The sequence below is a fragment of the Sphaerodactylus townsendi genome, linkage group LG02 (assembly GCF_021028975.2).
Source record: "Sphaerodactylus townsendi isolate TG3544 linkage group LG02, MPM_Stown_v2.3, whole genome shotgun sequence".
Lineage (NCBI taxonomy): Eukaryota > Metazoa > Chordata > Lepidosauria > Squamata > Sphaerodactylidae > Sphaerodactylus > Sphaerodactylus townsendi.
Window position 1 is genome coordinate 15,863,022 of NC_059426.1, and position 27,976 is coordinate 15,890,997.

The window sequence follows — 27,976 nt, forward strand, 5'->3', positions numbered from 1 at the left end:
AAGTAATTCACTTTAAACTACTGGGAATAACGTCAATTGCCACTGTGGTACAGCTCAAGCTTTTTGGGAAGAAGTGTAGAAGAAGAAGAGAAGGAGGAAAAGGAGGAGTTTGGATTTATACCCCACCTTTCTCTCCTGTATGGAGACCCAAGGCAGCTTATGAACTCCTTTCCCTTCCTCTCCCCACAAAAGACACCAGGTGAGGTAGATGGGGGCTGAGAGAGTTCAGAGAGAACTGTAACTGCCCCCAGGTCACTCAGCAGGCTTCACATGCAGGAGTGGGAAACAAATCTCATTCACCAGCTAAGAATCCACCGCTCATGAGGACGAGTGGGGAATCAAACCCAGTTCTCCAGATTAGAATCCACCTGCTCTTAACCACTACACCACGTTGGCTCTCTCAGAGCAGGATGATCAAAACAGTATTCTCACATTTCACAAAGGAGAAACTGGACCTGCTTCTAAGACTGGGGAAGCACTACAACTGCTCTTCCCTCCCCCTTACATAGGGATGGGGTGACAAGAAGTCAGGGTTTCACCTTGAGCAGCTGACTGTATAAAGGAAGCTGCATTTGTCTGGTTGATCCTGACTGCAAAACCTCACCTCGGACTGGCCTTGGTCTTGCTAAAACCCAGGAAAAAGCCTTGCCGGAGCTGGGCATTTGCCTTGTTGGAGAATAATATTGTTTCTTTGTTAAGGATGTATCTGCGCCTATTTTCATAGTGCAGGTGGACACCCTTGTTCTGAAGACTCAGGGCACCAGTGAGTTGTGCAACCCGAGAGCGAGATCCTTTTCTCGTTAACAGTACAAAACAGAGAACATAAGAAAATAAGAACATAAGAACTAGCCTGCTGGATCAGACCAGAGTCCATCTAGTCCAGCACTCTGCTACTCGCAGTGGCCCACCAGGTGCCTTTGGGAGCTCACGTGCAGGATGTGAAAGCAATGGCCTGCTGCTGCTGCTGCTGCTCCTGAGCACCTGGTCTGTTAAGGCATTTGCAATCTGAGATCAAGGAGGATCAAGATTGGTAGCCATAGATCGACTTCTCCATAAATCTGTCCAAGCCCTTTTTAAAGCTATCCAGGTTAGAGGTCCTCACCCCCTCCTGTGGCAGCATATTCCAAACACCAATCACACGTTGCGTGAAGTGTTTCCTTTTATTAGTCCTAATTCTTCCCCCCCAGCATTTTCAATGAATGCCCCCCCTCCCTCTCCCCCTCCCCCTCCCCCCCCCTCTCTCTCTCACACACACACACACAGAGAAACCTGCAAAAGAACAAAGGAATTAATCTGTTTGTACATAAATGTGGAACAGCATCTTTTCTATCATTGCTATACTTTTTATCCTGCTCTTCTTCCAAGGAGCTGGGGGTGGAGGTTGGGTAGAAACACGTTTCCTTCATTTTACCATCCCACCAAATTCCGTGAAGGAATTTTGGCTGAGATGCAGAAACATATTATTGGCCTAGTGTTATCCGGAGATCTTCACAGCAGAGAGACATGGTAACTCCCCTTTCAGGTTACGGTGAATGGTTTAAAAACACCAAGCAAGGATTCCACGCACCATCAAATCTTAACATGTTCACAGTGGGCTTCATCTGTGATTTCTTCTTGAAGCCCAAGCAGAAAATCATTAGCTGTCTCTCAAGTGACAGTAGAAACAAGAACCTCTCAGCCTTCAAACCATTTCTGGGAAAAGCACTTCGACCCTGGCGCTGAGCAACCAGATTGGGACGGTCTGAAGCAAAAGGCTGAGCGCTCTACACTTCATGTTGACCAGGATTTTTACTTACGCTTCTTTCATTGGTTAGGTGTACTTACGTGGTTGATGTGGTTACTTTTCCTCTTTTCTCTCACTAAAAAGTGAAGCAAGAATTCAATAAATTAATGTGCTCGTTTTCAAACTTGTACAACTGAGAAGGAAAAGGGCAGGCCTCCACAGTGAGGGATGGCATGCAAGAGAGGGGAGGGAGGGGAGGCATGCAAGGGAGGGGAGGGGCCGGCATCTGGATATGGCCCACCCACCCTAGCGCAGAGAGAGGGAAGGGAGGGGGAGGGGTGGCATGCAAGGGAAGGGGACAGAGGGGTGGCATGCAAGGGGAGGGAGGGAGGGGGTTACATTTTCAGAGAGGTTACATTTCCAGAATTTATGAAACCACAGGGAATTTTTTTCCCTGCCGAAAAACACACATTTTGGGGGAAACTGACATATACACTGTATTTGCCTATCATATTTACATGTATTACAACATAAAATGCATTTATCATGTGTTATATGAAATCCAGCATCTCCATGGAATTTAGAAGTATAAATGTCTTAGTTTCCTACAAGGAAATGTACAAATATGCTCAATATTTTAGGTATCTACAAACTGTTGTGCTTTATGCGAGGGAGAAAAGACATAAACTGAAATTAGAAAACAGATTTCCTAGAAAACAAAAGAGTGTTATTTGGACGTACGGTCAAAACAGAACTAGCAGCACACCTGGATAGCAAATTAAGCTTTAAGCAATAAGAACACTGAACTCATCATGGTATTATTGTGTATGCATATTAATTATTCCCAACATTTTAAAGGAGTACAATCGTGTAAAAAGCACTTCACTAACTCCTAAAGAACATATTTTATAGAATTTTTTCTCAGTGTTCCCCCAAACTTCCCAATTTTTCCATCTCAGAAACTGGAAAAATCCCCTGAGGGGAACACCCCCGTCTCCAAATTTCCCTCCTATTTCTAGCTCAAATATACATTCAAATCAACAAGAAGAGGAAGAAGAAGAAGAGTTTGGATTTATATCCCCCCTTTCTCTCCTGCAGGAGACTCAAAGGGGCTTACAATCTCCTTGCCCTTCCCCCCTCCCAACAAACACCCTGTGGGGTGGGTGGGGCTGAGAGAGCTCCGAGAAGCTGTGACTAGCCCAAGGTCACCCAGCTGGCGTGTGTGGGAGTGCACAAGCTAATCTGAATTTCCCAGATAAGCCTCCACAGCTCAAGTGGCAGAGCGGGGAATCAAACCCGGTTCCTCCAGATTAGATAAAGCTGTATATTTCACTAACTCCTGAAGAAGAATATATTTTACAGGAATTTTTTTCCCCCAACGTTTCCTCAAACTTCCCAATTTTTCCACTGGAGAAACTGGAAAACTCCCTGAGGAAAAACCTCCCTCCCCGAAATTCCGTCCTATCTCTAGCCGAAATATAAATTCAGACCAACAAGAATATAAAGGTGTGTTTTATCTGATAATAATTTAGTCCTAACTGAAAGGGTTGGGAAATCACCCATCCAAGATGCCCCAAGTTGCCTTGACTGAAAGCTGGGAAGGAGATACATGGATTGGGAAAGAAAGGGAAAGGCGCTACATTTCTGGATGAGGGGAAGAGGCATGGGATTAAATTAGAGCTACCATTTCAAAAGTTGGGGAGGAGCCATGGCTCAGTGGTAGAGCATCTCTGTGGCGTGCAGAAGGTTCCCGGTTCAATCCCCAGCATCCCCAGCTACAAGATGATTTGAAAGGCCTCTGCTTGAGACTCTCTGCCAGTCTGAGCAGACGACAGTGACCTTGGTGGGCCATCGGTTTGATTCAGAGTAAGGCAGTTTCCTGTGGCTGCCACCACCAAATTGACAAGAGAAGTGTCATGTTATCTATCTGAATCAACAAACTGATTGTATGATATTAGTATATAAGTGCTAGATTTTATAACAATTTTAATCATATATTTCCTTAACGTTATTAACATCTGAGAATAATTATCGGTTTTACAGAAATTGGTTTTAAAGTTTTTAACGGATTTTGTTTATTTCCCAGTTCATAAGTCACATACTATATGAGAATAAGATCTCTGCTGAATGCTAATCATTTGTTATGTACTGGAATTTGTTTTGGTTTATTCTAAGTTTTATAGATGATCTATGACTGCAATAAACAAACCGCCTATCCGTGTGCGCCACCGGGCAAGAGCAATGGGTGCGAAAGAATACGACACCCTGTCTCAGAAAAAATGCTAGTATGGTCAGCTGAGGTGCAGCGGTTGAGAAAATGATATGCTTCCGCATTAGAATGTAGCCCCGATTGAATATCAGAATTATCGCTCATTTTTATGTGCTGCCTTTGTCAAAACCATTATTTTGTGCATTACTGAACATGGTACTTTGATATAACACTGTATAATTAAAACTGAATGCCAAAATGTATTTTTACTTTCCAACGAGAGGGGGTGGGACTAGGTTGGCACTAGGATCCAGGTGGAGCATTTTACAACAAAGAAGTTCCAGCATGTTGAATTCTGTGGTGGAGGAACATACAACTCTACTAATATCTTTTTCTGAAATTACTATATACCAGTGGTGGTGAACCTTTGGCACTCCAGATGTTATGGACTACAATTCCCATCAGCCCCTGCCAGCATGGCCAAATTGGCCATGCTGGCGAGGCTGACTAATGGGAAATATAATCCATAACATCTTGAGGCTAAAGGTTCGGCCACCAATCCTAAGGTAGACATTTCTATCAGGTGGTAGCGGAACGTTCACTCAGTATTCTGTGTGATGATCCAAGGAATGCAGGAAATTTTAAACCATTAAGAGCTACCAAAGACTTTCAGGAATTGTCCCATCAAGAGCAACTGAGCTTCAAGCTGCACAATAAACATGTGCTTGCCAGGAAAAACCTTTCAAGCAGATCGGAGCTGTCATGCCGAGACATCCATTATTCCAGCAGGCAGGCACATTCCTAAGCACATTAGAAGGAATGCCGTCCTGCATCCAATCTGCCAATCGGTATATCACATCACAAAAATAAAAAATGCCTGGGGCGAATCGTTTTGGTGGACGAGGCAGCTGTGGCTATTTCTCTGAAGAAAGTTAAACTAACACTTTCGCATACAGAAGTGTAAGGAATTTAGTGTACCAGATAAAAGCAAAATGCACGTAACATATCCGCCTCATCCTGCTTCTCTCTACCCACTCTGGTCAGTTTGTTTTTCTTTTTTAAAAAAATAGACAAAAAGTGGCTTTACCATCTGTTTGGGGATTTGCTCAAGAAAAATTGGTAGCTTGCCGGGATGGTCGAGATGGATAAGGCTTCCAACGCTAAATCTGAAAAAGAGAGAAAAGATGTTATTCCCCAAATCTCAGTTTGTTTTGTGGAACAGCAAGTGCAGGGCGAAAACAGTTGGCTGAGGGTTGACCTACCACAAGCATTTTGAACTAGTTCCCAGATGACCCCATTAGAGACTTCCCCATAGCCAGTGAAGAGTGAATTCCTCTTTGCTAGATTGAGTGGCTACAGCTAGTTTTTCTCCATTTAGTCAGAGCAGATTCTTTTATTGATCCTATTAGAAAACGATGACGGCGTCACGCTCCCAGTGATACTATTGCGAACGAGATGAGAACTGAACCTCCTCTCCCAGCCCCTTCTCAAACCCTAGAGCAGGGGTGTCCAACTCTGGAGCTTCAGTTGTTCATGGACTACAAATCCCATCAGCCCCTGCTGGCATGGCTAAGAGGCTGATGGAAATTGTAGTCCATGAACCTCTGTAGCTCCAGAGTTGGACACCTCTACCCTAGATCTTAAGAATCAGTGTGAGTTATGATGAAACCCCTCCTCGTGAGACTTCTCTCGCGATGGGTTTCTTGCTTTCTGTCCAGGACTCCTGTAAATGCTGGGAAGGGGCGAATCATAGGAACTCCTGTGCAGCAATCTGCTCCAGCCCCAGTCCTTTGGTTCTGACTCATCGGTCTTATACTGCAGAAGCAGCAGCTAGAGTAGCAGCTCAGGAGTTGAGATAACACAAGACTGACCAAGTCCTACCCCATCGCCCCTAATTTCTATCAATCGTTAAGTTCTCTAAATTGCAGCTCTTTGAATAGAACTATAAATCTAATTCAGGTAGCTGTAGCAGGTATGTCACTTCCAGAGCCTGCATGGTGCAGTGGTTAAGACCAAGAGACTCTAATTTGGGTTTGATTCCACACCCCTATCTGGAGAACTGGGTTTGTTTCCCTTCTCCTACACATGAAGCCTGCTGGGTGATCTTTGGCTAGTCCCAGTTCTTAGAACTCCCTCAGCCCCACCTACCTCACAAGGTGCCTGTTGAGGGGAGAGGAAGGGAAGGGGGTTTGTAAGCTGCCTTGAGTCTCCTTATAGGAAACGTGGGGTATAAATCCAAATTCTTGTTCTTCCATTCTACATCAAATATACAGCACGTATAAGAGCCAACATTAGATGGTTAACAGTGTCCGGTAATGCAGCTACAGTTCAATTGTCCACCCTGAGGTTAGAGGGGAGACGCAGACCGCTTTATCTACAAGAGTGGATTAATGTCTACAAAAAGTCTCCATATCTTTCAAAGCACCACTTGAAAATCAACCATCAACTAAGCCTTAGCAGAAGCGGAAATCTTCCAACATGTTACTCCAGTCAGGTCACAGGCTAAATGTATATTGGAATCTTGCTATCCTAGCACAACATAGCTTCTGCTACGCTATAAATATCGATGGTGCTGTGTCATTCACAGAATTGGAAAAAAATGGCACTGCAGCTTTTCTACACTAGAAGGTCATCTTAGGTCAGGATGGCTGTTTTATCCCTTTATTAATTTGGTAGCGAACACATGACAATAGTGCATTATTATCCTCTCTCACGTGTCCCATCCAAATCCATCCTCACAGGTCTGGCTATGCGATAAAGCCACAGTATGATATCCAGAACAGAATCGGTTCTATTAGTAGAGAGGTTACTGAGAAATGGGGAAGAAAAAGAACACAGAGAGACATCGTGGGAGACAAGAAAAGGGGGGAGATTAACCCTTTCCTCCAAAATGCTTAACAGATTTTCCCTTCTGCATAACTGCACGTTTTTACTGAGGGTTTTCTGCTTAAGCTTTTCACGGGATTATGGTAAATGCAGGGAAGAGATGAGACAACAGCAAAGGCTTGCTGGCTTCATCCTGGTGGCTCCGCTTTTCATTAACACCTCATCAGACCAAGCAACTGGGCAAGAAGAAGGATGCAGAGGAACTTTGGCGTGTGCTATGCTGACATTCTTTTATTTTAGGCTCCACCTGTTAATGCAAATGCCCCTCAAACAGGAAACAACTAGTCCATCCCGGCATGCAGGTGGCAAGGGATGTGAAGTGTAAAAGTGCGAACACTTATATCTTTGTTTTAGGAAAAATCCCAACCCTCCCCATATGTAAATATCATAGTCTGTTTTATCGGCGGTGCTGCGGCTGTGCTGCACATCAATGCGTGTCGAAGACGAAGGCTATAAGCGAGTGCGAGCATGGCCGGCAACCTCGGTGCCTGTACATGGTTCGTTTCCCTCTGGCTAGCATTTAAATTTCCATCTGCAAACATTCCGCTTCAAATATTCCCGGAAAACCCACATCAGTGGCAGATAAACAGCAGACCCAGATAGCAATTTTAAAGGCCGACTTATGGACTGAGACTACACTTTCTGCCCCCCCAGTGCGCAGCCGTGCAATCTCCTGCAGTCGCCAAGCGCAATGGCCAAGTTCCTGCCAAGGATTTACATTGCAGACATATTGGCATGCTTGTAGACTGCCAACCAGAGCTCCTGCTATAATAAATCAGCTCCTTTCTAGGGAATGTCTCGACACATTCGTGGCTACCCAAGTAGAGTGACGATCCAAGGAATAGCAGTCCCATTGCCACCACCTGCATGAATAGAATGCTTCAACTGCTCTTAAAAAATACCTCTTTTTTTGGGTTTGGATTTATATCCCCTATATCCTGTAGAGACCTCAAAGGGTTTACAATGCCTCCTTGCCCTTCCCCTCACAACAAACAACACCTCTGTGGGGTGGGGTGGGGCTGAGAGAGCTCCAGAAGCCTGTGACTAAGCCCAAGGTCCACCCAGCTGGCTTCAGTATTGGGAGTGTACAGGCTAATCTTGAATTCCCCAGAGAGCCGCCTCCACAGCTCAGGGCGGCAGAGTAAGAATCAACAAGCCGGTTCACTCCAGATTAAGATACCCGCAGGTCTTGCCAACCTCTTAGCGCTTCACTGCTGCTCCTAAGAGCCAGCTTCTTGGTGTAATAAGTTAAAACGATCTCGCCATTTGGACACCCCTTGGATTTATCTTGTATATTAGCAAGATTCTTTTTGTGAGGCAAACCATTTGGTTTTGCCATGGGTTGTTCACAATGCAACCTACTTTTGCCCTCACTCAAAGTTTCTATTACTACACTGTTTTGTATATGCTGTTTCCCAAAAATAAGTAAGACAGGGTCTCATATTAATTCTTCTTTTGCTCCAAAAGATGCATACTAGGGACTTATTTTCTACGGGGGGGATGTCTTATTTCCCCCACGCGTTTTGCACCCCCTTGCGTGGCGGAGTCAGCTGCGCCTGGAGATATGGCTGAGGCTTATTTTTGGAGTTGGGCTTATATTTCAAGCATTCTCCAAAAATCCTGAAAAATCATGCTAGGGCTTATTTTTGGGATATGTCTTATTTTCAGGGAAACAGGGTAGTTTAGGTTGTGTTATTCTTTAGATCATGGGTCTGCAACTTGCGGCTCTCCAGATGTTCATGGACTACAATTCCCATCAGCCCCTGCCAGCATGGACAATTGGCCACGCTGGCAGGGGCTGATGGGAATTGTAGTCCATGGAACTATCTGAGAGTCAAGTACGATTGAACCCTTCGCTTTGATAATAATGGAATTGGCTTTGACAAAGGGCCACATACATTCTAAACCAGAGCAAATTGGTTTTAATTGCCATGAATGGTCAGATGGGTTCCAACCTTCAAGGTGGGTTCCATCCCTGTAAACTCTTTATGCAACACCCAATTGGTTAATTAACAATCAAATGATCCAGTTGAGCTTTCTCAATTCTATAAAACCCACAGAAACCATTTTAGGGATTCCGTGCTAAAAAGCAGATTCATTCATTGAAGGGTTCCTTTTTCTTAAGATTTTCTCGTTGTTGATATGCCTATTCTTCGCCTTAGGCTGAATAGCCTTGTATTGATATCATTGTTTTATACTTGGAACTATCTAGAGCTGAGAGAGGTAGATTTTACAGTATTTTCTTTTGCTGCTTTAATAAGAGGTAAAGTCATAAAGCTTCTTTGAGAGTATATGTGTGAATATGTTTGAGAACGCATATGGATAAAGAACCCTTGGTTTCAGTGCGTCGCTGGTAAAGATTGCCGGCCTTGGGCAACCTTTTCACAGCACCATCGGTAAAACAACAAATGGTAGCACTTCCTCTGAGATCCCTGGGGCAGGTTTCGCAACATCCCACCCCATGGAGGCACGCTTCGCGCCATCAATACTTACGCTGCCTGACGTGTGGCATTCCAGAAAAAGCTCAAATGCTTTACCCTGCTGAAGGATCCAAGCAGTGGCTTCTTAGAAGCAAGTGAAATCATATTACAGTAGCGAACTCCAACATTGCTTTTCCTTTCACCACTTCACTAGGCAACACGAAGGTTTTGATGCAGCACATATTTCAGCTATAAAGTCGTCAAATGCGCATCAAACTTTGGCCGAACGGTTGGGTTCCTTCAGGCCAAGCTGTCTTCGACGCTGGATGGACGACCATACGGCAATGTCGCATTGTCCACTTTACAAAGCTAAGGCAATGCACTGAACGGCAACAACACAGGACGAGACAAATATTTGCCACAAATTACAGCTCGATAAGGGGCGGCTTTTCTCACGCTGCTGCTGCTGCTGCCGCATAGAAATATGATCTTTGGGTTGAAACAGCAATCGTCGTGGCGCCAGCGCAATAAATAAAGAACATTTCCTTTGCCCGGCTGGTTTTGTATGCAAGCAATGAGAGGATGCAAATGGGGATAGAGAGGCGATAGATTTATCACTGATCAAGAGGCAAGATCAGCTCATGTAACTTAAGGGAGAATTTCCATCATTCATATTCAAATTAATTAGAACACTGGAAACTACCTTAGGACACGATTCGAAGTGTCACGTCATGTAGCTGGACAAGCACTCACCTCCAAAGGGGAGACAAAATTTTACCATGGCGATTAAAGCCCGGGATCCAAGGCACCGATGAAGACTAGTTTCCCGAGTCGCAGAGCTTTTATTCTGCTCATTTGAGAACCCCATTTGACGAAACTATCACATCATGATGTATGATAAAGGAACTGGTTGTTTATCTAAAAACTCCCAGTACAAGCTCCTCGCAAAAACCTAAGCAGCTGCTGGGATTGTGACTCAATGGCCCTAGACTTCCTAGAGAGCCAAAGAGGGCTGCGGGGTGCAGAGAGAAAAGTATGGGCATGCATAATTCATACAGTCAGATACTCAGTTTGCAGACATAGGGTGCCTGGCTCCAAAATCAATTCCCCCATAGCTTGTTTCCCCTCCCCCCGCCAAAAAGAGAGATGGGATGTAACTGAGTGTGCCGGATAAGACAACAAAGCTGTTCATAGAAAATATTCCTATATCATGTTCAAGAACTGAGACAGACTACTACTCTTTCCCTATTCATCTTAGAGCGCTTGTTTTTAGGAGCACCAAGTGTAGCCATTTTGATCTTGTGGGCAATAACATCCATATCGGAAGCAAGTCCACGGCTGATCGACTTTTAACATTCGTTTGGTCATGCATAAGAGAGATAGCAGCCCAACTTATGCAGCTTGACTTGGATGAAGCGTTTCAGCGAAAACTATTCCAGCTCCAAAACCTTCCCTTCGAAGCGAGGCACATTAAGAAATCGTGCGAGGTTTTGAGCTGAAGCCGCATGCAGTTTTCGCGGCTCCTGTCTCTGAGAGGTACAATTTGGAGGAAACGACGCTAAGAATTTTGGTAATCGCGGTCGGTTAAATGGCAAAGTTAAAGGCATTAACTTGTTTTACGTCTCCCAAAGGAATACATCTAAATCTAGAAGCAGGACTAATTATAAGCATCAAAGTGTTTGAAAACTGAAGGTACAAGAACTGTGGGGTTTATTTCCACTTCACCTCCCAAGTCAACAGAATTTTGCAACAATTCCTGCCACCTTGTAAATATTGACACATCGATGCAGTTTTATTAGGAGGAACTTCCATATTGCTTTTCAGCAAAAGCTACTGCAGTTAATTTCTCTCTGAGCCCACTTCATTTATTGCATTGCATTAGGTGTTTATGCTCCACAAGCACGCTTGAATAAGGAAATCCAGTGTGATGTAGAGGTTACGCGCAGCAGACTCTAGTCTGGAGAACTGGGTTTGCTTCCCCGCTGCTTCATATGAAGTTTGATGGGTGACTTGGGCTTTACCGCAATTGCGCAGTTCAGAAGACACCTTTTGTGAGAGAGTGAAGCGTTTAAGGAGTTTGAAAGAAAGCCGCTACTGAGGCATGCATATGGTTGAGAAAAGAGTGGGAATATATATAATCAAACTCCTCCTCTGCTTACTCCTTATGAGCTGCTCACATTTCTGCATTTGTAATTTTTTCAATACAACCCTCAATTACTGAGCTGTTCTGCTGCTTACCTACTATTATTCTTTAGGACATTTGACTCTGGATACAAAGATTAAGTTTTTTGTGTTACTCTTTTAGAACATTGCGCACGCTAAGAGTTTACATTAATTCATTAATTCCCTTTATTAGGCATTGTGGATAAAACAACAAATCAGGATTAACAATAAATCAACAATAAAAGGTTAGTAGGTGATCAACAGGAGGTGTACGGTATTTGATAAAGCTATTGCCAAAACTTTACTCCGTCTGCCAGTTCTTTTTTAGTGCAGCAGTCATTGAAAAAAATGAACATAGCTTGTCTCTTGGTCAGAGGTAGCAGGAGCATTATGAATTAATATGAGGTCTCGCCATGTAGAACCACCGAGGATTCTTGGCGTGGCGAGAGAACAATACAGGAGTATATGAGCAGTTGTTTCCACTTCCCTTGGGCGAACATTGACCAGTTCTAGCATGGCACGGGACACGGCGGGAATCCTGCACCACAGAACTGCAGAGGGGAGGGGACGTTTGGTGGAAAGCTTACATCAAGAAGCCGTCTCATTAATGGGGATGAGATTTTCTTTTGGGGTAGGCGAGGAAGGGATCCATCATCGGGTAAGAAAAAAGTTCACAACTCAATGATGAGTAGAAGGCCTGTTATTTTCAGATGGCGGTTTTTGTCTTTCAAATCAAATTACTCTTTGTTTTAAGGTCACGAGAAAGATACTGATCTCTTATCCGAAGTTGGAAAAAAAATTCCTTGCGAAGAACTAAAGGTTGTGGATATATAATTTGTTGGTTCCATTTGGAGCGGTATGAATCTGCGTTCTACTTTTACATTGCTTTGGGTGCTGTCAGTCTGAGAGGAAAATATTATGAAGAAAAAAATAGGAACACTGTGTGGTGTGTGAACCGAAAGCTTCAGACAAAAGGACCAGGGAAAATTTTACCCCCCACCTCCCAAATACATAGACAGTCATGAAGGCAGCTGCCAGTGCAGAGTTGCTCTTGATTAAAGCAGCCACTGGTGACAGCCTCTGCAACAACCTTAAAGTACCAATGGCATGATCTCGAAGCTAGTCCGCATTCTCTCGGGCGTAGGGGCCCACCCTACAGGGTTGTTCTTGAGGGACAGCAGCATTGTGGAAACACATACATAAAACGTGCCACAAGGCTTTCAACTAGAGGGGAAGGCTGGCAGGTGGAGTGAATGCCACAGCCCTGCTGAAATCGCGTCTTTTTAAAAGAAGGAACATAGGATTACAGGTCAAGCCTTAAAACATCCGTGCAGTCATATGTGTGCCTTGATAGTAATGGCTGCTTAATTACCAACAGTTTTAATGATGCATTATTGAAGCTTCGGCATGGCCCAGAATCAGAGGTGGCTGTTGAGGTTTTCCCAGCTGTGTGGTAGCGGGTCTGGTAGCGTTTCTGCTCCTAATGAACACCACCCGCGATCTATAGCTAGCCCTTTCGTAAAGCACTACAAGCAGGAATGTGTTTCCCTCCACGATAAGTGGGTGTCGATAGCGTTTGGGTGAACATCCACCTACCAGTTGGGAGGGAGGTAGGGAGCAAAATGACCAAGTTGTGACCCTTGCCAACGTTGCGGATTTTATCGTAGCTTCTGTAACCCTGTTCACTGCTAGCCAAGCAGTAAGGATCCAACGTGTGTTTGCTGATGGCAAGGGAGATTTGAAGAGTGAAATCTGAGAGCGATTCCATGGCGGATGATGCATTTGCAGCTGCCTCCCCAGCTAGCGATAATCATTTCCACCTCTACTTCAGCAGGAAAGCAGTTTGCCACTGCAGCAGTTCACGCTGTCGACTCGCTGTTCATCTTTGTCCTGCCTCGTGTTCTTCCCCACTGGAAGCTCTCTAGCATTTCTTCCCCAGCTGCTTTTGGTGAATGGTAGGAGAAAGAATGCCAGGCATTTTTTAAAGTGCGCACCAAAGGCTGTCGGTTTGCTATGTTATTACCCTAGGCGATACCTTCATCCCACAAAGCAGCCTGGGTGTTATTCTCAAGGCACGTCGACAACAGACAGAAATCCAACAGGTGCAAGCTTTCCCTAAGAGACAGCTGCAGTAATAAGGACAGCTTCAACAGGAATGAGGGGAACGAGTTCTTTGAATTCTTTCACACATCAACTGGAAGAGGCCTCGCCGATGTTCCGCAAAGTACAGTTATGAATCCTCGAGTATCAGTTTGGGGATAGAGGGAAGGTGTCCAGGCAGATAGAAATCCCGGGTGCTCACCTGAAGTATGTTGTAGAACTTCTTAGGAAATTGGTTGGGGAAGGGGTCCAAGACCTCGCGGTAAGGGAAAACCTACAACACATGCCAAGCAGAGGACCACCAGACCATTCTTCCTGGCACCCTGGGCTAAATCTCTGCTCAAGCAACTTGAAGATACAGTACCAATGTTGGGGTCAATGGCACGATAGAAGGCAGCAGGCTCCTGATTCCTGCCCATCACTGTCTCGTGATCGCTAGCAATGCTGCTAAGACCCGGCTTCCAAATGCGCCTGGTCATGGTACAGCAACCTTTGCCTCTCCAGCCTGTTCCCGGCCAGCATGCCAACACATCTTCAGATCTGTGCTGAATTTGTTTCTCGGAACTTGGGCCAAAGATTACTTGCTCCCTGCTTTGTACACAGCAGGCTTGTCAAAGCTCCATGCTACGGTGTCAGCAGCAGGGAGGGAGACCCGGAGTAGCCAGGAACAAAGTGCGCGCATGAGTTAACTTCCTTTTAAATCTTATCTTGTGAGAGAGCTGATTCATCCTCACTCCTGGCCCATTCATGCAACTGAGGATAAGGCAAGACAATTAATGACAGTAGTGGAGGACTGAGAGGCCAAAATAGCCCTGAAAAAAGGACCCCCCACAACAGAGGCTCAAAAGTGGCTCACAACCCGCCTCCATGGGGCAACACACAAGCTCCAGGCATTTGGCCCCAGGACTTTCCCGGTGGCCCTCAGGGCTGATCCACCCTTGGCTGTATTAAGCCAGCTCCAGGGCTGCCCTGTGCAAATGGTGTATCAAGTCATGGGGAAGGGAAGCACATTATCTGCTTTTACCTAGGGAGATGGCTACAGTCAGAATAGATGCTTCACAGCATAATTTTTTTTTTCCGTTTTACCATTTTTTGTAGAAAACAGAACTTTGAGAAAGACTCCCCCACCCCCCAACAGTTTTGTAGAAGTGGTTCTTGGCAACAAACAATCCCTTGGCTATAACAGTGGTGGCGAACCTTTCAGCAGACCGAAGTGCCCAAATTGCAGACAATCCCACTTATTTTATCGCCAAAGTGCCAACACACGGCAATTCTTAACCTGAATACTGAGTAAGGCGTTTTAGTTTAGAAAAAACAGTTGGCTCTGGTGATGCGTTACTTTCGAGGGAGTAAGCTTGATGGTAGTCAGTGGCTTTGCTTTGAAGCAACGTGCAACTCTTCCAACAGGTGAATCGCTACACCCCTAGGGGAGGGTTATTTGCTCAGAAGCAAAGCTCCATTGCCAGCAACCGGAAGCTTACTCCCAGGTAAAGGATTTAGCTTTAGTTCTTGCATGAAAAAAATCAGTGGAGTTTTAACAGCTTCATCAGGGTTACCTACACCTCGCTTCCCGCGCAAAACTTAGGGTCTTAGGTTTAATGCTAATAATCGGTTCAGCTGATGGCCCAGGCTGCCAGCCTAGATGTGAAGTGAGGATACTGTTTGTGCGTGCTTACAGAGGGGCTCTGAGTGCCACCTCTGGCACCCGTGCCGTAGGTTCGCCACCACTGCCCTATAACCTAGATTTGATTCTATTTATTTATTTGATTTGAACTGTGCCCTGCCCTGGAATGGGGTAAACGATATTGAATAGGTTGAAAGCGGATGTTTGGTTTGTGTCTTAACCGCCAAAACACAACTTCCTGCGGGGGCTTGGACATAGCTTAGCATTGTCCACTCATATAATGGTATCATGTTACATTCAACTGCTCCATATCCCCCCCCTTCAGCCGCCACCCTTTCCTTCCTGCAACTGGATAAACAAAAGGAAATTCAGTAATTAAGTCACCTTGGTCGAGCATCATCGTGTACATTGGAGCAATAATAATATCAGCAAATGGGACCTTTGCGCCAAGATTTTAACTACAGATCTGCCGATCAGCCTTACAAGCAAATTTTCTCCATACAAAGGGGACCACAAACATGTTCATTGCTGTGTAGGGCAAAGGGCGCGACAAAAGAGGGAAATGACAACCAGCTCCCGCTGAAGAAGAATGAAGAAATCAAGATAACAAATCGTGAGATCTCAAGTGCTAACAGAAGAGATAGCTGTTCGCAAAATACTCACAAGGACTGGATGCAGGCAGTTTTGGTGAAATGGATAACTTTTGTCCTTTCAACAGATTTGTGAGTGCTTAAAATACAAGATTTGGCCTATTTCAGACTTTTCTCGAATTCCCTGCACCCTTGTGAACCATTTTTTTTGTTATTCTGGGTATTGAATGAGGTATGCAAACCTTCTACCTGCCAAAAGGTACAAGGACTCTTCATCGAGGCAATACCATAGTATCCCCTGGATTCCTGAAACAAAGCTACATGATCAAAAGATGGTAGCGTGTCTGACCCTGATGAACATGGAAGTTGGTCATTGGGACAGGAGTCTCTGAAGATCTAATTAAGTAAAAAAAGCAACATTCACAGAAGTCCCACCAGGGTAGAGGCGTAATTTGTCAACTCTGACGTAAAATCTTGTCTCATAGAATTAACACTGAAACATTTGATTATTAAGGTGTCGAACTGCAGCCCAAGCAGCCAGTGAGAACACTGTTCAAAGAATCAGGCAGGAAAGGATTAGTGTCATCTTGAACAAGAGCGGTTCAAATCACTTATTTCATGTGGACGCAAATACAGTACAAAGGTGGTAAAAATAGAAAAAACATACCCTCGAGACAATCTTCTAATGAAAAACTGAACATATGCCGCCGCACAGTGGATGATCCCACAGGTACCCATATAACTCCGGAACTGAGTAGGGTTTAATCTCATGTCCATAATTAGAGAATCCTTGCTTCCACAGGTGGCAACGAAATGCCAGCTGCAGCTTCTCTTCTTAATTATTCTTAATTACCCAGAATATAGCAATGCAAAATATACTATGTGAAAGTGAGAATAGTGAACTTGGGGCTGGATTCCAGCTCTCTGAGAGCATGCTTGTGGATCTGAAGAAAACAAATGACCATGAAGCAGTAGTCGGGAAGAAAAAGGCAAAAGGTTGCACAGAAAGCAATGAAATGGTTTTGTTTGGTAAATAATGCCCTCGAAGAAAAATTGAATAAATAATACAAGGCACACACATTTGGCATTCCAAAAAAAGCAAAAGGGAGAACTAATATCATCTAATGCCAAGAAAGGAAGAGAAAAAAAAATAACTATATCTAACAGGCATATATTCTACATCACAAATAGAGCACCCATTAATGAAACTTGAGTGATTTGGTCACAGCAATCCAAGAAACCATCTACATAGAATAATAGGACTTATTACCACGGTCTTCTTCCCAGTATGCAAACTAAGAATTTTTTGTCCTGAGGAAAGCAACCGCTTTCTTCTCAAACTGTGGTCATTGAACGCAGCTGTAAAATAGCAACTGAGTAATTGAACAATTGCTTTTGTGAGACTTAAGCTGCTTTCTCTCAGGTTTGAAAGCCAGGTAGCAACTTGGCCAAATCTACCACTAATGGAAAAACACAAGGATGACCAAATAATTTGAAGGTCTCATTCTATCTTCAAGCTAGCAGCCAAGATGGGCAACATTCTACAAGCAAAATGCTTCTGCAGAATCTTGCAGCCTACTGGAACATCAAACTGTCACTGGTCAGCAAAGGACAAACATCAAGTTGCGGTTCCAGCAACGAGAAACAGCAAACTCCTATTGCTCACGAATCCAAGTTAAGGCAGTCAGATGCAAGAAACATAGTACCCACCCAACCAACACAAAGCAGGGCATCTCCAGAACAAATGAGTGGGAAGAGGATAACTCTTGCATGCGCCATTAAGAATCCAACCAACCCATATACTTCATTTTATTTATTATTTGATTTTTTATCCATAGCCCTTCCTCGTAAACAGAAGTTAGGGCTGAGAACGGCTAAATTACCAGCGAAATACAGACATTTATATCAAATAAAGTCGCACTTTCGTAAAGCTTTACATTAAAACCTGCAAAGCGCCAATGGTTTAAACAGTTTTACTCCCTAAGGAAGTACAAAGTATGATTTCATATTTCTCTGTCGTATTGGACCACTGGTCACAAGTCCCTCCTGCAAGGCAATTCCACCGCAGTCTGCTCTCAATAATAATCACACGCAACCATGTTACATATAAAATCGCTATGCAGAATAGCCAAGTCATCTTTTAAAAAGAGAACAAGAGAATGGATCAGTCTTGCTAAGAGGCATTAATACTGACCCACATGCTTTTTCTTGGCAAACATCTCTGCACTATCGGAAGGGTCCTACATGCATCTTGCTAGTCTTTCTCCCTGAAAGAACTCTTCCTTTGAGAGCCACACAACCCCCACCCACCATGGCAAATGTGACAACGGCAACTGCCACTCTGTTCTAGAGCTGTAGTGGCGAACCTATGATACGTGTGTGTTTTGGGTGACGCGCCAGTGCTCGCCAGCACCTGACAACAGCTATTCTCCCTGTGTGAGTAATTTCTGCTATTATTTGACATTTCTTTCTACAACAGAACATGACTGGACTGTATTTTTTAGAAATAAATGAATATGTAGAACTGAGGTATGCTGGCAGGGGCTGATGGGAATCATAGTCCATGAACAGCTGGAGGGCCAGAGTTGAACAGCCCAGGTGCAAAGAATGGTTTCTCTTTTGTTTGGAGCGGGGAATTCTGACATGCCAGCAGAGTCAAGTTAGGCATTTTCCAAATTTTTGACAAGCCCAGCCCAAAAGATTCGCCATATATAGAACATCTAGGAGGGGCCGGGGTTGATTACTACTAATGCCCACTTAAAAGATTCGCCATGAACATCACCATGAGGGGCAGAGTTGGACACCCCTGATGTAAAGAATGACTCCCCTTTTCTTTGGGGCGGAAGGTTTTGACTCGCCAGCAGAGTACAGTTAGGCATTTCCCAAATTTCTGACATAGAGCGCTTTTAGCCGCCCCTCCCTCTCAACGAGGAATCTCCCTACCTTCACAACAACCCTGCGAGGTAGGCAAGGCTGGGAAAGGGTGACGGGCCGAGGATGGTCACATATTTGAACCTGGGCCTGTCAGGAGACCTTCTGCCTCCCCTGTCCCCCCCCACCCTCCTCCCAGGGTGGTGTCGTCGGGGAGGCCAGACAACCGCCCTCTCCATTTCCCCGCAACTCACCATCCGGGAACTCGCGGTCGCTGATGTGCTGCAGGTGGGGCCCGCCGGGGTCCGAGTCTCCCGACTCCGCCTCCGAGGCGTCCCGATAGGCGCCCCCCCCTGCGGTCGAGCCCCGCCGCCGCCGCCTGCCCGCCCGCTCCGCCGCCGCCCACCGCGGCCCCTCCGCCCCTGGCCCGCCCGAGCTTGGGGCTGGCGCCGGGCGAGACGCAGCAGGTGAGGGTGTTGCCCATGGCGGCGAGGCTGAGGCCCGGCTACCGCAGGCCGCGACGACCGCAGCGCCGCCTCATGGTCGCCCCTCCGCCGCTGCCCGGAGCCGGAAGACCGGCCGCCTTCCCGACCGGCCCCGCTGAGGAAAAGGCGGAGGCGGTGGCCGCGCGGCTGCTCCCCGCCCACTAGCGCCCGCCGTCCAATCACCCATCACCCCGGGCCCCATCATGTGACACCAGTCGCCGAACCCCCTGGAGTTTCGGGGGGGCAAGCCCGGAGCCAACGGCGCCGCCCGGAGTCACGTGACGCGCTGTGGGTGCTGAAGATTCCAGCGACCCCTCCCCCTCTTGTCTAACAATGGACGGGGCGGGACTTTCCTTAAACGCGGCCGCTATTGGGCTCTGGTTACCTGTGGTGAAAAATGGCTCTTTCCGACAGTCCGGAAGTGCCATTCACAACGCTCTAGGCTTTTCTGTTCTCTATGTTCTTTCCATCCTGGTGTGCCTTCCTTCCAGAGAGACGCATTTAGAGAGAGTCCATCTCAAATTCTAACTCGGCTGTGAAGTTCTTTGAATGACCCTGGCTGGGCCAGTCTCCCTTACAGGGTTGTTGTTGGGGCAGAGTGGAAGAGGGGAGGACCATATGTGCGGTGATTAGAATACAGGACCAGGATTTAAGATACCTGGGTTCAAGTCCCCACTCTGCTGTGACTCTGGCCAGACTCTTTTTTTTACTTACTTCACAGGGCTGTTGGGAGGATTTAAGGGAGCAGAGGAGGTTGTGGTGCATCACGCAGAATTCCTTGGAGGAAGGATAAAGATAGCAAATGGAGTAAATAAATATTTCCTGTCCCAAGTTCATTGACAGGGTGAGATAATGGGAGAGGTGATCTGCTTCCCCAAGTTCCTCCTAGTTTTAGTACCACTCTTCTTCTTTCCCCTTTCTGCACTGCTTACTCTACCTCTTTTGTAGCGCCAAGAAGGCATAAGAGGAATATTCTCCTCAGATTTTGCTTTGCCCCCATTACTTTTCTTTCTGTAATGGTAGTTGGCAGCTCATGATGCAGGCTTGAACAAAAAGAAAAATGCAAGCTTGAAAATCTATCCTTTTTCTGTTACTAGGCAAGCTTGATAGCCCAGCAAGATATATGCCCCCTTGTTCAGAGTTATACAGAATGTGCAAAATTCAACTGTTTTAAGGTTTTACTGCTCCCAGACAGATACACTGTTGGATTTGCTCCTTCTTCTAGTGACAGTAGAAGAGAGAAACATGTAGAAATGTTTAGGCTCTTTGTCTAAGGGAGAAGGGCGCAACAAAAGACAATATTGGCCAGATATAGAAAGTTAAACAGGGCCCTGGTTATCTTCGTACAAAGAACCGGAGAATGCTGACATCTTCCAATAAAGTGGGCATCTAGTTGCCCCATCCCCACCCTTTCAAAATGATTGATTGATGATGATGAACTTTTGGGGTGTATTCCTTTTTACTGCTATTCTGATGTCACCTAAGTAAAAGGAAGAGACAGCAGCCATATTTCAAGCGTTGGTTCACGCATGCTGTTTTTGGGCCCGTCTGTTGGCGTGTAGAGATAAAAGTATTTCATCTGGATTTTTATTCAGCTGTGGAAGCTTAAGCTTTTATTGACCCAAATATTTTGGTAGGAACCCATTACCCTGCTGTAAACACTTTGGTATAAGATCCCTAAGCACTTCTGGGCTGGAGCAAGGCATCTCTTTAATAATAGAGATTGGGGGGTGGGGGTCATACCTGATCATCTCTGCGGATGCATCTCTAGCTCAGCAACTATAAAAAGCGACTGCGGGAGGACCAGTCAAAACAGCATCTTAATGAGGACTAGCCAATGTGTGGAAACTTTCAAGGGCACCAGAGTTCTAATTCATGACATGTGTTCAGCAAAGAAAGACCAAACAGATTCTGCTGAGTGTCATGGGAGCTGTCTATGCTTTGTGTCACTTTTCCTCTTATGCACTGTTAACCAAAGTTATCCCAATTTTCACAAGGATTTCTGACTGGATTTTAAAACCCATTTCATAGACTTGTAAAATTAGAAACGACAGACAAAATCTGTCATACATAGGGGGAAAAGCAACCCCTTCCACACATGCAAAATAATGCATTTTCAAACCACTTTCACAACTGTTTGCAAGTCGATTTTGGTATTCTGCACAGCTTCAAAGAGCACTGAAAGCCGTTTGAAAGTGCATTATTCTGCATGTGCGGAATGAGCCAAAGACAGAGCCGATAGAATAGGATCCTCATGTAATGAGAAAAGGACTATTTGAAATCTGGAGAAAAAACACGTATTTATGACTTAGCCCTCCGACATCACCCTAAAAATCTCCTATAGACGCCTATTATGATACTGAAATATTGAAGAACGACAATATACTCTATAAGGAAATTGTCAATAAGCAAGGGAAAATCAAAACACAGTAAGAGATAGAGTAAAAAAATACAATGGTTGACATATTTCCAGATAACATCCAGACTTAGAAGAGAACTAATACCACAAGGAGGAACATTATTGGAATTAGCAGATTTAAAAAAAAGAAATTGCAACACAGAAACATTTGATGGGAAGAATATATAAGATGTTGCTGAAAATAGAAACAGAAATGGAACAAGTAAAGATATGTATGGTAAAATGGATGTAAAACTTCAAAGAAGTGATAACTTTTTAACAATGAAAAAATTATGGACCTAAAATATTAAATTTACTGCAAGCCAATGCTAAAAGAGAATTGGTATAAAATGTTTTTCAGATAGTATATAACTCCTGAAGTCACCAAGAAGATGACTTAATAAAATGATGGTCTCTGCTGGAGATGTCATAAAGGTCAGGTCCTTTTTCCATATGTGGTGGACTTGTAGAAAAATTAAGTGTGGATAGAACTACATATGAAAATGCAAAAGTTAATTTAAATTTCCTCTTATTGCAAAAAAAAAAATGTTATTGGGTATCTTTACCAGAAAACCTTCCTAAGAAGCTTAATGAACTATGTTGGCACTTACTCAACTGCAAGCAAGAGTAACAATTGCATCCTGGTGGAAATCAATAAAGATCTTGCTACAGAATTTTGAGAAGATTAAATCAGAGACTATGCTATAATGGCCAAACTTACAAATCTTGTAAATAGATGGACAGAACATGAATTGACGCAGACATGGGAACTTTTATTTTTATATGAAGCTGAATTGATCATGTAAAATAAAACAACTCAGTTGTTAATTTGATAATGATTAAGATATAAGAGCCCGACCAGTAAAGGCGATTCTAGAACTAGTGGACAGAAGACAGTGATTTAAAGATTTCATAATGGTTTCTCTAATAATATTATAATGCCACTATAGGATCCATTATATTATGATTTGATTAATGCAGCCTTGGGTAGATGTACTGTGTTGATTTTTTGCTCTGTTTCTACTTGCGTTTTTGAATTCTTTTTTTGTATTGTATTTTTTCTATGTCTATCAAATATATTGTTAAAATTAATTAAAATATATTTTCAAAAAAACCAAAGTTTTCTGTTTTCCTTCCTCCCTCTGTGTGAGGATGGATGGGTATGAACTGCTGGAGAGACAGCAAGGTGTTGTGGTTAAGAGTGGCAGAATATAATCTTGGAAAACTCCAGTTTGAGTTACATACTCCACATGAGCATTAGACTCTTATCTGGTGAACTGGATTTGTTTCGATCCCTACATGAAGCCTGGGTGGAGGTTGCTGCTTTTGGGTGTAACCTTTAAAAGTACCTTCTATTCTAGCAGCTCAAGATGAAGGATGACCGGCCCTCTGATGACCCCGAGGAGTGTCGCCTGTTCCCTCATCCCGCTGGGCTGCGCCGCGGTGAGAAGGTAAGTTTGTACAAGTATAACCTCAATCTTTCCAAGGTGAGGCTTAGAGTTTATTGAAGGGAAATAAAGAACTAAAAGGTGCTCCAGCATAAAACGAGGTGAAACTGTTGTGTTCGGAAGAACCTGCGTAAGGGAATACTTGCATGAGGAGGTGCGGAGAGTGCATTCATGAGCTGCAGCAGCTCTGCGACCACCTGCACAGATGCATGCAAACGACGCCCGAGGCTGCACCAGGATCACATATCCCAGTGGGTGAAAACAATGGTCGTTTCCGCGACGGCCTCCCCTGTATGCGCCTCCACGCCCGAGAATTCGCCGGGCGTGGAAGCGAAACATGCGCATCGCGGGCGGCCTCAGCAGAAACGACAGCGACGGCGACTCATGGAACGCCTCTTCTATTCGTCCGCTTCACTTGTCCCGTCGTGTCGCCTGCTGGCGATTGAAGCCCATGCGCTGCCCTCCGACCTCCAAGGGTCGGGAGACAACGTCGTAGCTTCAACGCCAGCAGGCTTAACAGGCTTTAACAAGGTATTCAGCGGGCGGTTCGCGCAGCGCAGGCTTCCCCTAACAACCTTTAAAAGGGTTGTTGTTTAGAAATGACCAGGCCGCCCAGCTTGAACGGCGGCCTGGGGGCGGCGTTTTTACCACCCCCAGGCCGTCGTTTTTGGCCCATGCGGAAAGGGCCAATGTTTTTGAAAAAAAAACTTGCTAGGGTGAAATAGCATGGTGCAGCCTCATTTCGGAGGTGGAAGCCATGCAAAGTTCTCCCCCCAACCGGTGTTTTTACCGTGCTTGTGTAACTGGAGTCTTCATGAGCCAGCCACCAGCAGGAAGAATGGACTTGGCATTATCAGACTGTGATTAGAAGGACTTGGATAGGCTGACCAGCCATCCCGCTTTTGGCGGGACAGTCCCGCCTTCGCAAAATTTGTCCCGCGTCCCGCGGGTTCCTTCCATTGTCCCGTTTTTTGGGAGGCTGCCGCACGGCCTTCTGGGGTGCAAGGCAGTGCGGCAGCCTCCTGCGTGTGCGGCCGCAGGAGCACGGCCTTCTGGGGTGCTGCCGTTTCCCGCCCTGTCACAGGGTGGGAAACGGCAGCGCCCCAGAAAACAGTGCGCTCCTGCGGCGCACGCGGCCGCAGGAGCACGGCCTTCTGGGGCGCTGCTGTTTCCCACCCTGTCACAGGAGCACTGCCCTCAGGAGCACTGCCTTCTGGGGCGCTGCCGTTTCGGCGGGAAACAGCAACGCCACAGAAGGCAGTGTGCTCTTGCGGCTGCGCACGCAGCTGCCTACCCCCGTCCTGGGTTTACAAGGTGACCATCTGGTCACCTTAGACTTGGAATGAAACTTGAACAGGACCTTGGAGTGTTAAGTTAAATGTTAATGTTTGATCATTGTCATATGTTAAGAAAAGTAAACCAATTTGTTTAAAATGTTAGTTGTTGCAAACTTCTTCCAAGTTCTGCCCCACAGAACCCACAAGCTGAGGTTACACTTGCACCGTTGTTATTGGCCTATGCGTAGTGGGCCTAACTCTGGGCATCGTGGGTGTGCTGGCAGGGTTTGCCTCTCTGCTGGTGTAAGTGTCCTGGAGAGGGCAAATCTGCCAGCATAAGCCTGAGCTGCACCTAGAGGGAGATCCCCCCCCCCTGGGCTCTGGACTCTCCAAGAATCTCTCCATTTTAGACCACTTGCTTGCAATTTGTTTTAAATGTGTGCATTATCTTATGTGGGAAGGTTGTCACATTTCCAACACTTACTTTGCGCCTGGTGGGGCTGCTACCAGAGAGGAGGCATGAGGAGCATTTTTTTTCCAGAAAAGGGAGAGGAAACCAGTTTTTTAAAACCATTTGTACTATAGCAGGAAAAGCTGGCTACCTCCATACAGTTTTCTGGATCCTGCTGGGAAATGTAATCCTACAAGTTCCATATGCCCACGGGTGTCGCAGTACTTGGGTATCTGTTGGGGAGGGGGATGTAGACCACACACTGACAATATATTAAATTAATTAAAACGACATGGTATTTTGAGGGGTACATATTGCTCTTCCAGTGACAAAGCAGTATCTCGGAATTTGAGGCCGTTTCCGCACGGAGGCGGAAATGGCTAGGTCGGCGCATTGCGCGCCGACCCGACGACGCTGGAAACAGCCGGGCAGCCGGCGCCATGGAGCACCGGCGCCCGGCCAACCCGGCATGTCCCCGGGCCTCCGGCGCGTCGCCGAGGCCTGGGGACACGCCCCCCTGGCCCTGCGCGCCTGCTCCAGCGGCGCAGGGCAGGGGGCGGGTCCCCAGGCCTCGGCAACGTGCCGGAGGCCCAGGGACAAGGTAAGTGCCGGGTGGGGGAGGCGTCATGAAGCCGCTGCCGTTCGCTCGGCAGCGGCTTCATGGCGGCGTTTCCCCAAAAAGAGCACTTCCCAGCGCTCTGGAAAAACGCCGGCTTCGGGCCGGGCGGGCGACGCGGCTGCGATCCAGCTGCGCCCCCTGTGCGAATGGCGGCCTGGAGACGGCGTTTTTGCCGAATCCAGGCCGCCATTCAATGCCCATGCGGAAATGGCCTGAGATTTGTGGTAGTAGGGTTGGGGGGGGGGTATAAAATAGAGGAGGGGAGAAATCTCCAAACACCTAGGATCTGTACATCTCATGTCATGGCTCATTAGGGTCCAATTCTGGCATCCATGCAGCTGCCCGGGATGGATCTGAAGCACATGGAGAGAAAGCACCCTGGGCAGGAAGGCAGGTTGTTACTAAGCTTGCCAGCTTCAGATTGGGGGAATACCTGGAGATTTTGGTGGCAGAGCGTGAGGATGGCAGGGTTTGGAAAGAAGAGTGTATAATGAAGGGCAACAGGTATATTTGGAATATATAATCCTGTCAAGCAAAGTAACAAGCGGAAATGTGGACTGTGCGGCACGTTAAATTAGAATAGTTTATCTCTCAAAAGACCAGCCGTTTTACCTCAGAAGCTCATAAACGTAAGCAGAACTTTACTTAAACTGAGAGAGAAAACATTACAGTATATACTGTATAAACATTACAGTATATACTGTATAAACAGTACAGTATATACTGTACATTACTGAAAACATACAGTATATACATTAACAAAGTATCACAAATATATAGTTACATGCACGGCTCATGGTTCGTTACAGTTTGGTTGCATTACAATATCTTTTAGTCACAGCACTTTTTATATATCATTTTGGTTTACAGAGCACAGAGAAACATCTTTTCTTTCACTTAGTCAGTCAGGCAGTCAGCTAGTGTATGAGGGAACAGAACATTACCAACAGATTTTAACTATCACCTTTAGAATGTTCGTGCAGCTTCCCAGAATTCCCTGCTGCTTCTGCTGCTGCTGCATGCAAGCAAGGCTGGAAATTCCAACATATAATGCCATAGAATCCACCTTCCCGAGCCATCATTTTCTCCTTGGCTTTACTCAGTTTACTCAGTTACTCCAGGTGAACTGATCGTTTATCTGGAGTTCAGTGGTCATTCTGGGAGATCTCCAGCCACCACCTGGAGGCTGGTAACCTTAGTTGTTACAGTCTGCGACACCTTTCCAGGCAGACTCAAGCCCTGCATTGACGTTTCTAGAAAAATCAGCACTGCCAATTTCACAGCAGAGTGACTTTTCCACTTCAGAGCTGTCTAAATGCATCAGGATTCCAAAGAAAACTTGGCGAGTCTGAGCCGCCCATATGCATCCAGGGATGAGTAATGGCTTATTTTGACTCTTAATTCAGCAGTGTTTTCAAACCATCAGGTCAGAAAATCCATCTATTACATTTTCATAGGCTTATTTTTTAGTGCATGCTGGCAGGCTGGAAAATACACCATGTCTGTTGTTATCTAATAATGCAGTTTGGTCTGTGCGTGTCTGTAAATTATTACTTAGGATAACTAGATCTGAGCCCAACAGCACCTTAGAAACCAACCAGATTTTGGGAGTATAAGCTTTTGAGAATCAAAGCTCCCTTAGACACCAGGTACCCTTTGCCTCTCGAAAGTACATACTCCAAAAATGTTGATGGTCTCCGAGTTGCTACTTGATTCAAATCTAATTCTTCTATTGCAAACCAGCACAGCTCCCCCTGAAACAACTATTATTCAGAACGTAATTGATAGTTTTGTAGCTACTATTATTTATATTCCATTTTTTTTGTTTCTTGTGTGGGGTAAAGGTTGGTGTTTTGTTGTGCTGTGCAGTTTAAAAAGTACAATAAACACAGCATGGAAGAAAACGAAAATGTGTGAATGCTTTCTGAGGATAATCTGTCGATACGGACACACCCCAGACTATAATCACAGAGCTCAGAATCAAGAGTTTGGTTCCAGGAACATCTGGTAGATCCTTGGATTAATCTTCGCAAAGCTGTTGAGGAGCAGAAGGGGGGGATTAAAAGCAGGAGGCGGAAGCCACTGAGGAAAAGTGCTTTGAATAGGGCGGACCCGGCTGGAACACTGCAAACAAAGTTTGCCAGCTGTGGTCAATGACTCAGCCATCAGTCAGGATGTCCCTGGCCTGAATCCTTGCTCTGAGATGAACTCACAAGATGTGTTTAGACAAGTCTCTCCCTCTCTCATCTTCAACCCTGCCACCTGCAATCGAGTATTGTCTCGTACTGGCGCTGACCTTAGCGTGACTGTAAGAAGTACAAGATAATATACTTGAAGCAAATACTCTAAAGCAGTGGTCTTCAACCCGTGGACCAGGATGGTGGGTCACAGAAGTCTGTCCATTGGCTGGACGAGAGCTCCTACACAACAACCATTTTTATTTGCTGCTTTTTGGGTAGACTCGCTGCTAGCATGTGTGCGCAAAGAGTGAACTCACCACACTGGGGTTGTCACAATAGAGCAGTGGTGGCGAACCTTTTTGAGGCCGAGTGCCCAAACTGCCACCCAAAACCCACTTATTTATTGCAAAGTGCCAACATGGCTATTTAACCTGAATACTGAGGTTTTAGTTTTAAAAAACCGGTTGGATCAGAAGCATGCGTTACTCGGGAGCAAGCTTGGTGGTTGTCGGTGGCTTTGCTTTGAAGAAAC

At 45.5% G+C, this 27,976-nt stretch overlaps 1 protein-coding gene across 1 annotated transcript in view; it reads right to left on the reverse strand.

The window, feature by feature from the left end:
• The window catches only part of CCNYL1 (cyclin Y like 1), a 47,583-nt gene extending 28,375 nt beyond the window's left edge, over positions 1–19,208 (reverse strand). The window contains exons 1-5 of the mRNA XM_048483542.1: positions 18,963–19,208; positions 18,841–18,868; positions 14,818–14,855; positions 2,192–2,228; positions 1,825–1,859 (exon numbers count right to left, since the gene is read on the reverse strand). Of these exons, the coding sequence (XP_048339499.1) occupies positions 1,825–1,859; positions 2,192–2,228; positions 14,818–14,855; positions 18,841–18,868; positions 18,963–19,070 (246 nt within the window). The 5' untranslated portion in view covers positions 19,071–19,208. The remainder of the gene's footprint in view (positions 1–1,824; positions 1,860–2,191; positions 2,229–14,817; positions 14,856–18,840; positions 18,869–18,962) is intronic.
• Positions 19,209–27,976: the final 8,768 nt, after the last annotated feature.